Source organism: Heteronotia binoei, chromosome 18, assembly GCF_032191835.1.
Source record: "Heteronotia binoei isolate CCM8104 ecotype False Entrance Well chromosome 18, APGP_CSIRO_Hbin_v1, whole genome shotgun sequence".
In the NCBI taxonomy this organism is placed as follows: Eukaryota; Metazoa; Chordata; class Lepidosauria; order Squamata; family Gekkonidae; genus Heteronotia; species Heteronotia binoei.
Window position 1 is genome coordinate 21,757,642 of NC_083240.1, and position 15,628 is coordinate 21,773,269.

The following is a 15,628-nucleotide window of genomic DNA, read 5'->3' on the forward strand; positions in this document are numbered from 1 at the left end:
TGGCAGAGAGTTTCAGCCATTGCAGGAGTAATGCAGAATTCCTGTAAAACCCCGAACGCAGAGGCTAGATAACAGGTGCAGTTCTCAAACGGAGATGGCGTTCTGAAGCAGAAGTCTTACACTGAACGCACACTTTATTCATCCTTCAGATTTTCAAGTTTTGAAGGAAAAAAAATTTCAAAATATAATACCGTTTTTTCTATTCCCCCCTGCCCCCCCACCAGGTATGTTACATACAATACTTAAAGGCTGAACACAAGACCTCCCAAAGTTAAATAAATACAAAGTTGTCCATCTGGTTCTAGAGCTTCCAAGCTGCTACAGATCCAGCAGTGAGCATTACATGGGGGGGGGGGGGAGTATCATCTTAATAGGCCAGCACATGAGACTTTATGGGTTAAGTAATAACAGTACAAGATGTAGGCAGCAGTAGCAGCTCAAGGTCTGTAAACAGCTGGCGCAGAGTTGCAAAAAATCTGCCATCCTGAGCAAGCCCTTAAAGCAAAGGAAGGGCTTGGGATGCAGAGATCATCGGCTCCTTTGGCACAAAGGAACACGCAAGTCAGAAAGAATGAGAAAAACACAGGTTGATGTGTTTTTTTAAAAAGGTGAGTAAAGGCTGAAGCAGAACACACCTCGCAATATGCATGCACGCATGCCCTCGCAATGTACAGCCTCATGCTCTGGCACTGAGTCTTGCATGAAGAAGAACTGCAGATTTATACCCTGCCCTTCTCTATGAATCAGAGCGGCTTACAATCTCCTTTATCTTCTCCCCCCACAACAGACACCCTGTGAGGTGGGTGGGGCTGAGAGAGCTTTCACAGCAGCTGCCCTTTCAAGGACAGCTCCGAGACAGCTATGGCTAACCCAAGGCCATTCCATGGTCACAAACTGACAACCTGACCATGCCCATTCTAGCTTCACAAGCAGCTAAACCTTTTTCTGCAGACCAGTGGCCAGTCTGCTGTTTCCCGCAGCTCAGGAATAGCTGCTGCTTCTCTCTGTGATGGCAGCTCACCAGGGGATGCCTTCGAGAAGAACCAAGAACAAAGCACAGATCCAAAATGTCGGTCCGCCGTCTTTGGCAGCGCCGGTGGAGGGTGGGAGCTGTGGCCTGTTTCACACATTCAGAAGGAGGAGGCAGTGGAGCCCTGAGGGGGTCAAACGGTACCACACAGCTTCAGACATCAGGTGGAGGATTCCAGACTCTGGAATGTTTCTTTGTGCAGAAAATGAGCACCAGCAGGGAGAAAAGGTCTACTTTCTCTCTTGGCTGGAAATGCTGGTTTTCTGTTTGGGGGGAGTCGACCAAGAGAAGGCATGTCAAATGGGGACCCCTCTGCTGAAGCTAAAGTGGTGCATTTGACCAACTTAATTCCTCCTGCGTGTGTGAACCAGGGCTAAGGCTTGTTTCAAGCTGCATTCCATTAAGGCACCATTGGTGAAAACCTCAAACCTGTTAAATAAGAGTGCCCCACCCCCCCCAATGGAGATCCTCCCCTCTCTCCATCTTATCATTTGGCTTTAGAAAACTAAGAGAAAGTGCCCTGAACCAAACAGTGAGTCAAAAAAACAACTGGTCCCTTCTTAGGGACCTCCACAGCAGCAACTGGAAGGAAGGGGGGAAAAGGCCCTTGACTATCTGTGATAACCACCCTTCTCCTGTTTCTTTTCCAAATGGGAATCTGACACTCAGCAACTGAAAAACCTCATCAGGAACACCCACTGCCGACATGCCAAACAACTGACTGGGAGGCTTCTCTGGTTCCACACGCTTGCTCCGATTAAATAAAAAAAATAAAATACAATTGCTCAACTTGCTCTGTGAAAACTAGAACGTTTAGAGACCATCAGAAGCAATAATATTGTCCTAAGGGACAGGGGGAAAAAATAGTTCTCTCTACTCAAAACATAGAAGGCACCAACACTGAAAGGAGGTGCTGTGAGTTCATTAGAGGAACACGGGATCCTCTTGTGCCAAACACACACCATAGCAGCTACACTGTTTGCACAACAAAATTACTCACTTGAATACTGTTATTTTTCCTTTGCTCATCTTCAGAAGCAACTCTAGTTATTCTATCCAATCCCACCCCCCCTCCCCGCAATATGAGCAGCTAACAAAACAGATATGACACAGCATCTCCCAAAGCAGCACTATCCCACCCATTGGCACCTGATTGTGGGTTCTCTCCCCAAAAAAAGGAAACCGGGTTTGGAACTCCTTCCTTACAGGGAGAGGAAGGGGTCCACCAAAGGCAGGTGTTAAACAGAAGGGGTGCAGAGACTGCAGCTGCCCATGCACAACAGCAGCTTACCAACCTGCTGCTACCTGAACTATTCTTTTGTGGAGGGAGACTGTTTTTCCCTTAAGGAGTAAAGGATTTGGTGGGAGGAGATGCTTTCGGCAAGGGAGGGGGAGCTATCAGACCCCTTTTGGAAAGGCTACTCCTCCAATCATCACTCTCTCAGCTTCCAGCCAGGTGATGAGTCAACCATTCCCCCACCCCTAAAAGATTCCTTTCCAGGAATTCCCCTGTTCTGCTGCCCCCTCCCCTGCCAAAGAGAAGGCTGATCCCCAAGGAAAACACTCAGTGCCCCCTATGCTCCTCTTTTCCATCTGCCCGGCAATTCGGGTCGCCTCTTCAAGCATGCACGTCACAGACTCCAACGCCCAGCTTGCCTCCCGCCCCAGAAGTGACGTCCGTTCTGGGTGGCAGATTGGCTCCTAGCCACCAGAGACAAGCCGGCCAGCCGTTAGTGCAGCTCATTCAGGTTCTGGTTGCGAAGGTTCTGCTGCTGCTGACGGCTCAGGCTGACGGCGTTGTCCAGGGGGAGCTCCTCGTCTTCCTGGGTCTCGGGCATGAACTGGCGGAAAATGCTGACGCTGCTGTGCCAGAAGATCGGCTCCGGCAGCTGACCCACCACGCTCCAGGTCCGCGTTTCGGGATCGTACGCTTCGACGACGCCTGAAAGTTCGAAGGTGCTGTCATAGCCGCCAGAGACATAGAGCTTCCCGCCTAGCACAGCTAAGCTGCCCCCAACGTGAACCTGGAAAGAATCATAGAGTTGGAAGGGACCCCCTGAACAATGCAGGAAATGCAGAAGGGAGGCAATATTGACCACAGCCACACTCCATATGAATTAAATATAGCAAGCCCAGTTTTCAAGTCCTCTCTGCCACCAAGACGTCGAAGAAGAAAACTCCTCTGTTTAGATACTTAGCCACTTGTAACATCACATGAACACATGATGCTACCTGATACTGAATCAGACTGTCGGTCTGTCAAGGTCAGTGCTGACTACCCAGAATGGCGGCAGCTTTCCAGAATCTCAGGCAGAGGTCTTTCATTTCACCTATTACCTGGTCCTTTTTAACCGGAAATCCTGAGAATTGAACCTGGGACCTTCTGCCTGCCAAGTAGAGGCTCTGAGCCATTATCCTGCCCCCTCCATTTTATGCTGCAGGGCATGTAAGCATGTAATTAAGTGCCATCAAGTCACAGCTGACTTACTGATGAACCCAGCAAGAGGCTTTTAAGGCAAGTAAGAAGCAGAGGTGGTTTGCCTTTGTCTGCCTCTGCGTAGCAACCTTGGACTTAAACGATGACCTCCCATCAAAGTATCAACCAGGGCCATCCCTGCTTAGCTTCTGAGATCTGATAAGATCAGGCTAGCCTGGTCCATCCAGGTTGGACAAACAATCTGACCACTGTATGTACGCTCAGTCAAGTTGCAACCAACTTATGGGAACTCCAGCAAGAGGCTTTCAAGGCAAGTGAGAAGCAGAGCTGGTTTTTCATTGCCTTCCTCTGCAGAGTCTTCCTTGGTGGTCTCCCATCCAAGGATCCGCCCTGCTTAGAGATCCAACAAGATTGAGCTATACCATGCTGCCTTCCCTCCCATCCCTGGGAATGGGCTTGACCATAAGAGTGACTGGCCCAAGGTCACTCAACAAGTTTCTATAGCAGAGCAGGGATTCAAGCCTGGGTCTCAGAACTGAGTCTAACCACTATTCCATACTGGAAGTTTCTGACCATGTCCCCTACTTTCATGTTAAATTTGCTCATAAATCCCACACAATGGCTATCCTATGGATTCAATCACAGCTGCCAACAACAGAAGAGACGGACTGGAACCATGAAAGGGAAGTTGGGAAAAGGCAGCTCCTTAAATGTAAGTGTGGGATGCAAGTGCTGTCTGTCAATTCCAAGCCTAATGTTAGTTTCCCTAGGCTGTTCTTCACAACGAGGCCTTAAGAATGTAACCAAACACCTCTGGATGCAACAGCTCAACTGTTTTTCAGTGTGACCATGTAAACAGAGGCCACTGTGAAGTGTCATGCAGTCACTGACTCAGACCTACTGGATTAGTGCAATTATCTTTACTGATTCACACTCCCACATGTGCTGATGTGCTAAACAGAGGCTACCTGGAGCAATTAGGCACCATGAGCAATACTTCCTCTAAGCTGCAGAATCTTGTGAGTTACTGCATAAATTAGTTTGTTCTGGGGCTATTTTTCCTGAGTTGAGACAAAAATGCGTGAGCCGGAGGCTAACAAACTGTTAAGCTAGCTCACATTAACTCAGCTTAGAGGGAACGCTTGCCGTGAGGCTTTTTAATTTGCACAATTCATCATCAGCTTTTACAGAACTTATATCCCACCTCACTGTTCAAAAATAATAAGTCAGGGGTCTTAAAGTCATAAAGACCAATATGCATAATAAAATAAAATATCTAGCCACAGTAAATGGATACAGTACTAAAATCTATCACTATCAAACCTAGTAGTTAGAATCTGTTCAAAACTGCCCTGCAGCAATGAAGCAGAGCACTACCACAGAAGACCTCAGGATATAACCAGGCCAGCTCGTCAATTAAGAGTGAAACAGCCATGGCTCAGTGGGAAAGCATCTGCTTTGAATGCAGAAGGTCCCAGGTTCAATCCCCAGCATCCCTGGTTAAGATCAGATATTAGATGACATGAAAGACCTCCTCCACCTGAAACCCTGGACAGCCACAGCTAGTCTAAAAAGACAAGAGAGACTAATCTTCAAAGGCAAACCCAGGAAGAACATGTTACAGTAGTCCAAGGTGGATGTTACCAGGGCTTGTCTTGAAAGTGGCGAAGTCTGCTTCTTCTGGGAATGCAGAGAGCTGGCAAACCTGCTTAAGCTGGTAAAAGGCAATGGCAGCCACCTCCACAACACACTATTCAGTGAGCAACCATGACCTTGTCATCGTAGATCTACATACAGTTCTGATTGCATGTTACTTGCTGTAGATTTTGTGCACCAAGGCATTCGCTACCTCTAGTGACAAGAACCCTTACCATCCACAGACCTATCAAACAAATAATTTTTGAATCTCCAACACAGCACAAAGCAATACTACAATTAAGATCCCTTCTCCTTTCCCAATTACTATAAATTTCTGTCTCAAGTCTGAAACAAAGTGAAGACCTGGATTCCTCTGGTTTTGTATGTGTGTGTCTTAAAAAAAACACCTTTTTAAAAAAGAGAGGATCAGAAACAAACCTACCTGGAGCATTGAAGGGATTTTGTCCCATTCATTCTTCGCCGGGTTGTACACATCAACTTCAGCAGAGTCATCTCTGTAGATGGAAACAAAGGAAAAAAGAGGCTATGGAAGAGACCAAAGAGTATCCCATCATGTGAACAAGACCAAAGACATTCCCAGTTTGGTATAGTGGTTAAGTGTGCATACTCTTATCTGGCAGAACCGGTTTTGATTCCCCACTCCTCCACCTGCAGCTGCTAGAATGGCCTTGGGTCAGCCATAGCTCTCGCAGGAGTTGTCCTTGAAAGGGCAGCTGCTGTGAGAGTCCTCTCAGCCCCACCCACCTCACAGGGTGTCTGTTGTGGGGGAGGAAGATAAAGGAGATTGTGAGCTGCTGAGACTTGCAGTGGAGGGTAGGATATAAATCCAGTATCATCCCCATCATCATGTGTGCATACCTCTACTTCTCTCCCAGTTAGGTCAAAATCCACCAAAGTAATAATTATCTGCAGGAGACTTATTATATATTTATACTCCACTCTCCCCCCCTCATCCCGATGGGGTCCCAAGGCAACTTACAACAGCATTCTCCACCCCCCCCCCCCCATTTTATCCTCACAATCACCACCCGAGGAAGCAGGTGAAGTTAAGAATGACTGGCCCAAGATCAGCCAGTGAGCTTCTATGCAGTCTCTCAGATCCTAGTCCAGAACTCTGGTCACTACCCGATGCTAGCTCTCTAAGGGGCGATTCTTTCTTCCCAAAATTCCTTAAGCTTCCAAAACCATAGTGGTGATTAATGCATCGCCAGCACCTATGTTTTAGACAGGCACAGACTGATAGCAACTGTGGCACTGGTAGCAAATACACATCTTCCCCACAATCAAAAACAAAGTGAGGAAGAAGCAAGCAGTGGCTCACGAAAGCTCCTCCCCTACCACCAATTCTGTTGATTCTTAAGGTGCTACTGGACTCTTGCGCCTTCCTCCTGCTACAGACAGACTAACGCGGCCACCTATCTTGATCTAACATAAACCAAGGTGGGCAGAATCTTTCAAAAAGTTTTGCGGCTTTCTTCTGTGTAGCTTCACAAGCTCCCTTTGAGGAAGCCAGGTTGCCTGCTCTCTGCAAGTACATTATCACCACTGGTTTCTATTTAGTGTGTTTTAGCCAGGAGGAAATTATGAGACCCGGCATGGGCTAGTGCAGAGGTGGCCAAACTATGGCTTGGGAGCCACATGTAGCTCTTTCACACATATTGTGTGGCTCTTGAAGCCCCCACTGTCCCATTGGCTGGCTCAGAGAAGGCACTTCTCTCTTTAAATCACTTTTCCAAGCCAAATCAGTCAGTAGCTTGGAGAAGGCATTTACAGTTATAGTTGCTTTCTTTCCACCTCTCCTTCCCATCTATTTGCCTTCCTTCCTTCCAGTTTGGTGTAGGGGTTAAGTATGTGGACTCTTATCTAGGAGAACCAGGTTTGATTCCCCACTCCTCCACATGCAGCTGCTGGAATGGCCTTAGGTTAGCCGTAGCTCTTGCAGGAGTTGTCCTTGAAAGGGCAGCTGTTGCACGTGCTCTCTCAGCCCCACCCACCTCACAGGGTGTCTGTTGTGGGGGGAGAAGATACAGGAGATTGTGAGCCGCTCTGAGATTCTGATTCCGAGAGAAGGGCGGGGTATAAATCTGCAGTCTTCTTCCTTCCTCACGGCTCTCAAACATTTGACATTCATGTCTTGCGGCTCTGAAACATCTGATATTTATTCTTTGTGGCTCTTACATTAAGCAAGTTTGGCCACCACTGATCTAGTGGCTAAAGCATGGGCCTAGGATCCAGGTTCAGATTTCCACTCTGCCATGGAAGCTCACTGGGTGACCTTGGGCCAGTCACTCTCTCAGCCTAACCTGCTCTTACAGGGTTGTTGTGAGGATAACAGGGAGAAGGTGAGAGGAATGTTGTGCCACCTTGAACTCCCTGGAGGAAGAGCTGAATAAAAATGTACAAAAAAGCAGATAGGCCAGAGAGGAAGAGCCTGCCCTAGATGAATTGTGGGCATCTGAATAGGTTAAATAAATTAGAGCAGCGCTCTGGTTGTAAGAGGCTTGTTTTCCTTGCTTTGTTGATGAAACAGGAAGCTGGTGAGAAAAAAGTGCCCTTTGCCTGTCCTGAACTGTGGCACAGAAACCCAGCAAAGTAGAAGCCAACATGCAGAAGGGTCAAGGAGCAACTTTGCACTCCTTGTTCCCATCTGCAAACAACCGCCCCCCCCCCCCCCCTCGGCAACAACCTGCAGCCACAAGCACTTATCTTACTTGCGAATTTCACTTCTTTCTTACAGGCAAACCTTCCAGAGAGTAAACTGGCTAAAATGAAACCCAGCTTTCCCCTAAAGGAAAACTTGGGTTAAAAACAATGCTTCATAACGGAGACAGGAAAAGCAAGAGTAGCCGAAATGCTGGGCTTCAGAAAAAGCAAAGTATCTCAGAAGTTGGCCTGGGAACATCTCCGGCAGCAGCTGCCCTGGAGCTCCAAGCACTGCCTTTGTTTTTCCAGGCCCAGTTAGGAATTTGAAATATTTGCTCATGTCCTGCTCCGCAGGGATCCAGCACCTGCCATGCTGGAAATCTGTCCTGCAATTGCAGACAGGAGACAAAGTCACCGCCCTGCAGCTGAACCACCTCTAATTTCAGTAGGAGTGGGGAATGCAGAGAAAGCACATGTTGAAAGGCATCTGAGTGGCAGGAATCCCACGCTTCCCATTACATGCCTGTTGGGGAAATCCTGCGCGAGTCGCTCGAACGACAGTCTCCCACAGCACAATCCGAAGCAGAGTTACACCGCTCCAAGTCTATCGACATCAGGGAGCTTAAGAAGGGCGCAACTCTATTTAGGATTGCGCTGCCAGTCTTGAGCTAACAGGATGAGAACCAGACAGTGGTGGGGGGATACCTCCTGCCTCAAAAGCATTCCTCTGTGCCAAGAAAGGAGCACATGCAAGAATCAACACACACAGGGGGTTATTTTCCTGCCTCCAGTTAAGTTCTGCTGAGAGGGGTCCATTCCTTCTTTGCAAGGAAGAGGTGGACACTGACAGTGCAAGGAACATAACAGTGTCTTGTGGAATACAAGGGCAGTGCTTCCTAAGCCAGGGGATGGAGTTCTGAATGAGGAACGCCCCACCCATTTCAGGTCTTCCAGCCACAAGCTGACACCCCTGTCTGAAATCTGAAAATACTTACCCTGGCCTACCATCCAGGGCTGTTGTAAAGATTACAGAGGTACATCATGAACCCTCCAAAGCACAAAAGAAATAGTAGCATCCGTTTTGTATTATTACATTATTATCCATTTCAATAATAAGGCAGTAGCCCACATGCAAGCAGTCTTGTTCACAAACGCCTATATGAACAAGGCACATGACATTTATCACTACCTGAATTATTCCAACTTGGTTATCAGAATTCCTGGAAAAAAACAGTACCATCAGCTGTCCCAGTACCAGTCATTAATAAGCTGCTATACTCGTTCAGGACGAGCCCAAACCCCCAACTAGAAGTTACACTTGACACCCTTCTTTTCAAAGTCAACGGGGAACATAAAGTCCGATGTGCTATTTTCAATCCTTGGTTAGTCACATGCCCGGCCTGTCCCCTGCTGAAGGACTCAAGGGTCCGCGCAGGCCTTCCATTCAGATAACAAGAATCTGACCCGCCCCTTGTTCAAGGGAGGACTGTGAGGTCAACAGCCCTTTTGCAGAAAGCTTTGCAGAGAACAAACCAGCTGCAGCTCTGGGCCCTTCACAAGCCCTCACTCTTTGTCTGGCAAAGAAGGCCTTCAGGGCGTACACAGCCCTGGCTCAGTAGTAGAGCAGCTGCTTGGCATTAAGAAGGTCCCAGGTTCAATCCCCACCACCTCTAGTTTAAAGGATCAGATAGGAGGTGATGTGAAAGGACCTCCACCTGGCACCCTGGAGAGTCGTTGCCAATCTGAGTAGACAACACTGGATATGACGGTCCCGTGGTCTGATTCAGTATAAGGCAGCTTCATGCATTCATCGCCAGCTAGAAGTGAGTGTGCAGCTATGATGTGAAGAAGGAAGAAGAAGATGATGGATTTATATCCTGCCCTTCACTCCAAATCTCTGAGTGGCTCACAATCTGCTTTACCTTCCTCCCCCACAAAGGACACCCTGTGAGGTGGATGGGGCTGAGAGGGCTCTCCCAGAAGCTGCCCTTTCAAAGACAATAGCTATGGCTGACCCAAGACCATTCCAGCAGGTGCAAGCGGAGGAGTGGGGAATCCAACCCAGTTCTCCCAGATAAGAGTCCGCACACTTAACCACTACACCAAACTGGCTCTGTGGTAGATGCTCAGTGGTGCGGCATCTGCTTGGCATGTAAAAGGTCCCTGGTTCAATCTCCAGCTAAGGTCTGATCACAGACAATGCAAAAGATCTCTGATTAAGACCTTGGAGAGCTGCTGCCAGTCTGAGTAGACAATAGCAACTCTAATGGACCGAAGGTGCAATTCAGTGCAAGGCAGCTTGAAAGCCTGCCTTATTCCATGGAGACAGGAAAGAGCTCCTGCCCACCCACCCCCCTCCCAAGCCAGAGGGATATTTTTCTTAAGTGAATCAAGACCATGTGATCCTGACCTTTCCAAAAAACATTTGCCCACACAGTGGGGGAGAGATCACCAGTCTCCACAGACCGCATCTTGTTTTGACTGAGTTCCTTCCCTCCCTAGGTGGCAAATGCTATTTTTTTTAAGGCAAATGCTATTTTTAGAAGAGGAAATCTGTTGCTTCAAAGCAGTTCTGAGAAACACTGCTGTTCCTCAAAGGGAGTCCGTCAACCTCTGCTTCTCAGCTGCTTTCCTTCTGCATCATAAACCCTTTCTAAAAAAAGGAACAGTTTTCCTCGATCATGCCAATTACGACACCCACACAAACACCTTCAGCATTTCAGGCTTGGATCCTAACATCCATTTCTGTTTACAGAACAAGGAGAAGTGATTTTTCCTGAAACCCTGCTTTCACTTCAGCCCCCCCCCCCCCAAAAAAAAATGTTTCACGGAGGACATGTAACTGGAGTAAGAGAGCAAGGCAAGAGAGCCATGTGTTTACACCGAGCACATACTGTGAGATCCAAATCTTAACTTCTAACCCACACAAAGAGCTTTACCTGCCTCCCCACATCTGTTCAGCATTAATAAGTTCAGTGGCCCAAGAGGGACATTTCGCTTTTTCTCCAAACCCCCAAACAAGCCCAGATTCTGTGTCATCAACCCTAAGCAACACCAGCAGAACTTACCTTACAAAATACATCAGCCCGCTGAGAGTGACCGTTTTGGGGGCGAATGACCAAGGGGGCACCTGCCCGCAGTTGACAAGAGACCACAGGTCCGTCTCCGGGTCGTAGCACTGCATAACCATGGACTCTTTGCCAGCCAACGAACCTATGGCATAGAGCTTGCCACGGCAGGCTGTGGTGGAACAGTTGTCCATGGGGTAGAGCATGGGTTGCATCGCCTCCCAGGCATCCAGCGAGTGGTCGTAGCGTTCTGTGCTGTCCGAAGCCACGACATAGAGAAGTCCATCCAAGACCACCGAGCTATGGTACTCGCGGGCTTTTAACATTGGGGACACCTCCGTCCACTCATTCACACTGGAATTGTATCGCCAGACACAGTCGTAGAGTCTGGAGCCATCAGATCCTCCTAAGGGAAACAGCACAACATCCCCCAGGTAAGGCTTTTCCCAGATACAGCCACAAGGCAATGTGGGCCACTGACCATGCACAGAAGCAGACACAGTAAAGGAAGCATAACAGCAGGCATCTTAGACAAAGTGTGCCACTAGTAAACAGTAGGTATTATATCAGTCTTCAGCAGTATCGTCTTTATTTCGATGAAAGCCATTCCCTATGGTATGTGTGTGCTGTCAAACATTTAGGAGTGGTTTTTCACTGCCTGCCCCTGTGTAACAAACCTGGTACTCGTCTCCCATTCAAATACTAGCCAGGGCTGACCCTGCTGAACTTTTGAGATCTGATGAGGTTGGGCTAGCCTAGGCTATATCCATATAAGGGTACTTCCCTAGGACACTAAAGTTTTAACATTATCGCAGAAAAAAGCACACAGTTCTGCATGAAAGCAGCCTATGAGGAAAAATACCAGGGCTTGGCTTGGAAGTCTGTTAATACAGTCCCTTCCTCAGGAACCTGAGCATCCTTCCAGCTTGTGCCAACGAAAACACCAAATGATGTATGCTCGTTTTCTCTGCCAGGGATGGCAAAAGTCCCCAGCTTTAAGTTGTGTTTGGTGTCAGGGACCCCCCCTTCCCTCCCTCCCCTCCCCACCGCTGCCCTCCTAAACGCCAGCCCAGCCCCAGACTTAAGAAATCAGTCCCACTGAAGCTCGCGGGGCTTTCATCGAAATAAAGATGATACTGCTGAAGACTGATATAATACCTACTCGGCAAGGAAACCCACAAGCACCTTTGGGCACCCCGCCTGCCCAACCCAGAGGAACTCCAAGGAGGGGAAGCTCCAGCCGGGATCGATCCATCCGAGGACTGGGTAGGCACAGCACCCCGGGAAAGGAAGCCACCCCACCCGCCTCCCTTCCTCTCCCGGATTACCGGAGACGTAGATGTCGTTGCCGAGGGCAGCCAGGCTGTAGCCGCCGCCCAGGTGGTCGGGGAACTCGGCCAGGTAGCGCCAGTGGCCAGTGCGCGGGTTGAAGCAGTCGACGGTGACGAGCTCGTCGCAGTCCCGGTCGCAGCCGCCCACCACCACCAGGATCTCGGCCAGGCCGGTGGAGGGGCGCGGGCGGAGGCGCGCGCAGGGCCCGAAGTCGTGCCGGTCGAGGCGTGCGGCCTGGAAGAGGCGCGCCTCGGCCACGAGGCGGAGGCAGGCGGCCGAGCGCGCCACCAGCGGCTCGCCCTCCACGTGGGCCAGCAGATAGAAGCGGCGCACGAAGGGCAGGCGGACGTGGGCCAACAGCTGCGGGAGGAGCGCGGCGCGCGCGGCCGGCTCGGCGCGCACCCAGCGCAAGGCCAGGGCGAAGGCGGCCTCTTCCTTGGGCACGCGCAGCGCGTCGTCGCGCAGGTAGGAGACGAGGCGGGCCAGCGGCAGCCGCTCCAGCTGCGCGCCCAGCCCGTCGGAGCCGGCGGCGGCGTGGCGCAAGACGCAGCGGTGGGCGGCGGCGGCGAGCGGCGCGCACGCGAAGGTCTCGGCGAAATCTTGCATTTCCAGCGCCGTGGCCGGCTCCAGGCGCGCCGCCAGCCAGGCGCCGCACGCCTCCTTGACGGCCGGGAACTGGAGCAGGTCGGCGGCGCGCAGGAGGCGCTCGGCCAGCTCCGGGCCCAGGCGCGCCACGCGGCCAGTGTAGGCGAAGTCGAGCAGCAACGCCAGGCACTCAGGCTCCACGCCGTGCAGCCGCACTCGCTCCGCCCGCGCCTCCCGCAGGGCCCCGCCGAACATGGCGCGGAAGTAGCCCGAGGCCGCCGCCAGCACGGCCCGGTGGGCCCCGAACTCCCGCCCGCTGCCCGCCACCAGCGTCACGTCCAGCAGGCACCGCTCCGCCCGCAAGGCGGCCAGGCCCCGCAGGAGCGCAGTCCCGTGCGCCGCCTCTGTCGCCGTCTCCATCCTCTGCGCCGCCAGACGCGCAGGCACACAAAGACGCGCCGCCCGCCGCCGCCTCCCCGCAGGCGCCCGGCCGCCCCTTGACCGGCTCCTCCCTCCAGAGAGGACGGGCCGGCGGGCGGCCGCCAGATCGGCTCGCTTGCTTGCTGACTGGCTGGCGGGAGGGAGGGCAAAGCTGCCCGAGAGGGGGGCTGGCTCCGGGGCGCCGGCTCGAAGCCCCCTGCTTGGAACGCCTTTCGAGCCAGCCAGGCGAAAACACGCACCTCGCCTCACAAACTAACTTCCAGCACCTGGAGTCCAGGTGGGGGCTAAAGATCTCCTGGAATTACAAACGATGTCCGGACTACTCAGATCGGCTTTCCTGGAGAAAATGGCTGCTTTGTAAAGGTAGACTCTGGCATTATACCCCGCTGAGATCACTCCCCAAACCCCACCGTCTTCCCGAATACCCAACCGAGACTGGACAGCCCAAACAAGGCCTGGGACTTGCTTACAGAAGAGCCTTGGTGTCTCCTCGGAGTAGCCCTATTAAGAGCTTAGCTGGCTCACACTTCCTGTTTCCCAGGGCTTTTTTTGTAGCAGGAACTCCTTTGCATATTAGGCCACTCACCCCTGATGTAGCCAATGTTCCAGGGCTTACTGTAAGCTCCAGGAGGATTGGCTACATCAAGGGTGTGTGGCCTAATATGCAAAGGAGTTCCTGCTACAAAAAAGTTCTGCTGTTCCCTCGTTCCAATGTGCCCCACTTCACTCTCTGGGTGCATTCACACTTTAAATCAGGAGTGTCGAACTCATTTGTTACGAGGGCCACATCTTACCTAAATGAGACCTTGTTGTGCCAGGCCATGTTGGCCAGGGTCATGTGTGTACCCACTTAAGATTAGGTAGCAGAGATATAAACTTTTTAAAGAACTCAGACAAACACAGCTAAAGTTTGGTTTTTTAAAAAATTAAAACATGCTTAAAACATTAGCATTTATTGGTCTTAAAAGTGCTTTCTTTGTATTTCTCCCTTGTTCCTCAGGGAATTGGGCAAAGGAAACTGGCTCTTTCCCTCCCTCCCCAGGGGACTTGGAGGGGGAGGAGCCCCAACCAATAGAGAAAGTCAAGGTTTTGTTCTGTAGCCCCTGGGCAATTGAGCAAGCCTTGCAAAGCAAGCTGAGGTGCAAAAGGAAGCAAGAGAGAGGGAGAAGGAAGCAGACAAGAGCCAGTTGCTGGGGTGGGGGGCGGATAGGAGCCCTCCAGGAGCTTGATGTGGCTCTCAGGCTGTATGTTTGACACCCCTGATTTAAAGAATGTGTTTTGCAGCTGGATTTTTACTGTGTACGAATAGCAAACACCCAGTGTAGTGTGAACACACCTCTTGTCATCTAGGGAGGCGATTGCTACAGCCAGGCCTGTATAGTTGGGAAAAACAAGTGGCGGAGGAACCTCATAGATTTGAAAGATGCTTGCCCATCAAGGAGGATAGGGTGCAGCACATGGATAGCCTACTGCTGTTGACTCAAATGTAAGCTTCACTGAGAGGTTTGGCATATTGAATAACTCACACCTTGGATTGCCAGCACTGGGCTGGGAAATTCCTGGCAATTTGGGAACCTTGCAGAGTATAATGCCACGGAGTTCACTCTCTGAAGCAGCCTTTTTCTCCAGGGCAAATGCTCTCTGTCATCTGGAGGTCAGTTGTAATTCCAGGAACTCTCTAGGCCCTTCCTGGAGATTGGTATCCCTACCACCACCAATATGGTTCCTTTACAATTATTGTTATTGTTGTTATTTAGACTTTAGACTAAAACTATGTAACTACTGTAGAATGTATGCTTCTGTATGTAGAATGTACATTACTGTAACAATATCTTGACTGTCATATGATAAGATCCTTGTGTAATTTTTGTTATTTTATGATATAGTACTTTTTGATCGTTTATATTTTATATTCTATGTTGTGTTTTATTGATTGTTAGCTGCTCCCTGAGCCCGTTACAGGAAGGGCAGGATATAAATCCAATACAATAAAAAATAAAATAAAATACTGAACAACTAACAAACTCCCACGCATTTTATAGGAAATATCGAAAACCAGCAATTTAATGGTTTTGTATCTTGGGACAGTTTTCTAATATCTCTCTCTGCAGTGAGTAGTAGCACCTTAAAGATGAACAGCATTTGTGGTAGGGCATGAGCTTTCGAGAGGCACTGCTCACTTCTTCATTCAGAGCAGTGACTCACTAAAGCTCATTCCCTGCCACAAATGTCGGTAGTCTTTAAGGTGCTACTGCACTCTTGCTCTTTTCCGCTGTTACGGACAGACTAACACGACTACCCACTTATTGCACTTTATCCCCAGCAAGCTGGGTACTCATTTTACCGACCTCGGAAGGATGGGAGGCTGAGTCAACTTTGAGCTGGTTACCTGAACCCAGCTTCCGCCAGGATCGAACTCAAGTCCCCCCCCCC

At 50.1% G+C, this 15,628-nt stretch overlaps 1 protein-coding gene across 1 annotated transcript; it reads right to left on the reverse strand.

Moving 5' to 3' along the window:
* Positions 1-116: 116 nt before the first annotated feature.
* KLHL21 (kelch like family member 21) lies at positions 117-13,231 on the reverse strand. Its single transcript, XM_060259212.1, has 4 exons — positions 12,166-13,231; positions 10,838-11,243; positions 5,548-5,620; positions 117-3,054 (listed from the first exon to the last, which is right to left on the reverse strand). The coding sequence occupies exons 1-4, from the start codon at positions 13,172-13,174 to the stop codon at positions 2,761-2,763; spliced, it is 1,782 nt and encodes a 593-aa protein (XP_060115195.1). The 5' UTR covers positions 13,175-13,231; the 3' UTR covers positions 117-2,760.
* Between the last annotated feature and the right edge of the window lie 2,397 nt (positions 13,232-15,628).

Bases quoted from the DNA above. Each gene is read 5' to 3' on its own strand.
- KLHL21 (XM_060259212.1), bottom strand. From the start codon at position 13,174: ATGGAGACGGCGACAGAGGCGGCGCACGGGACTGCGCTCCTGCGGGGC. The intron at 11,244-12,165 runs GTAATCCGGGAG...TGTTTCCCTTAG, and splicing joins CAACGACATCTACGTCTCCG to GAGGATCTGATGGCTCCAGA. The intron at 3,055-5,547 runs GTAGGTTTGTTT...GATTCTTTCCAG, and splicing joins AAATCCCTTCAATGCTCCAG to GTTCACGTTGGGGGCAGCTT.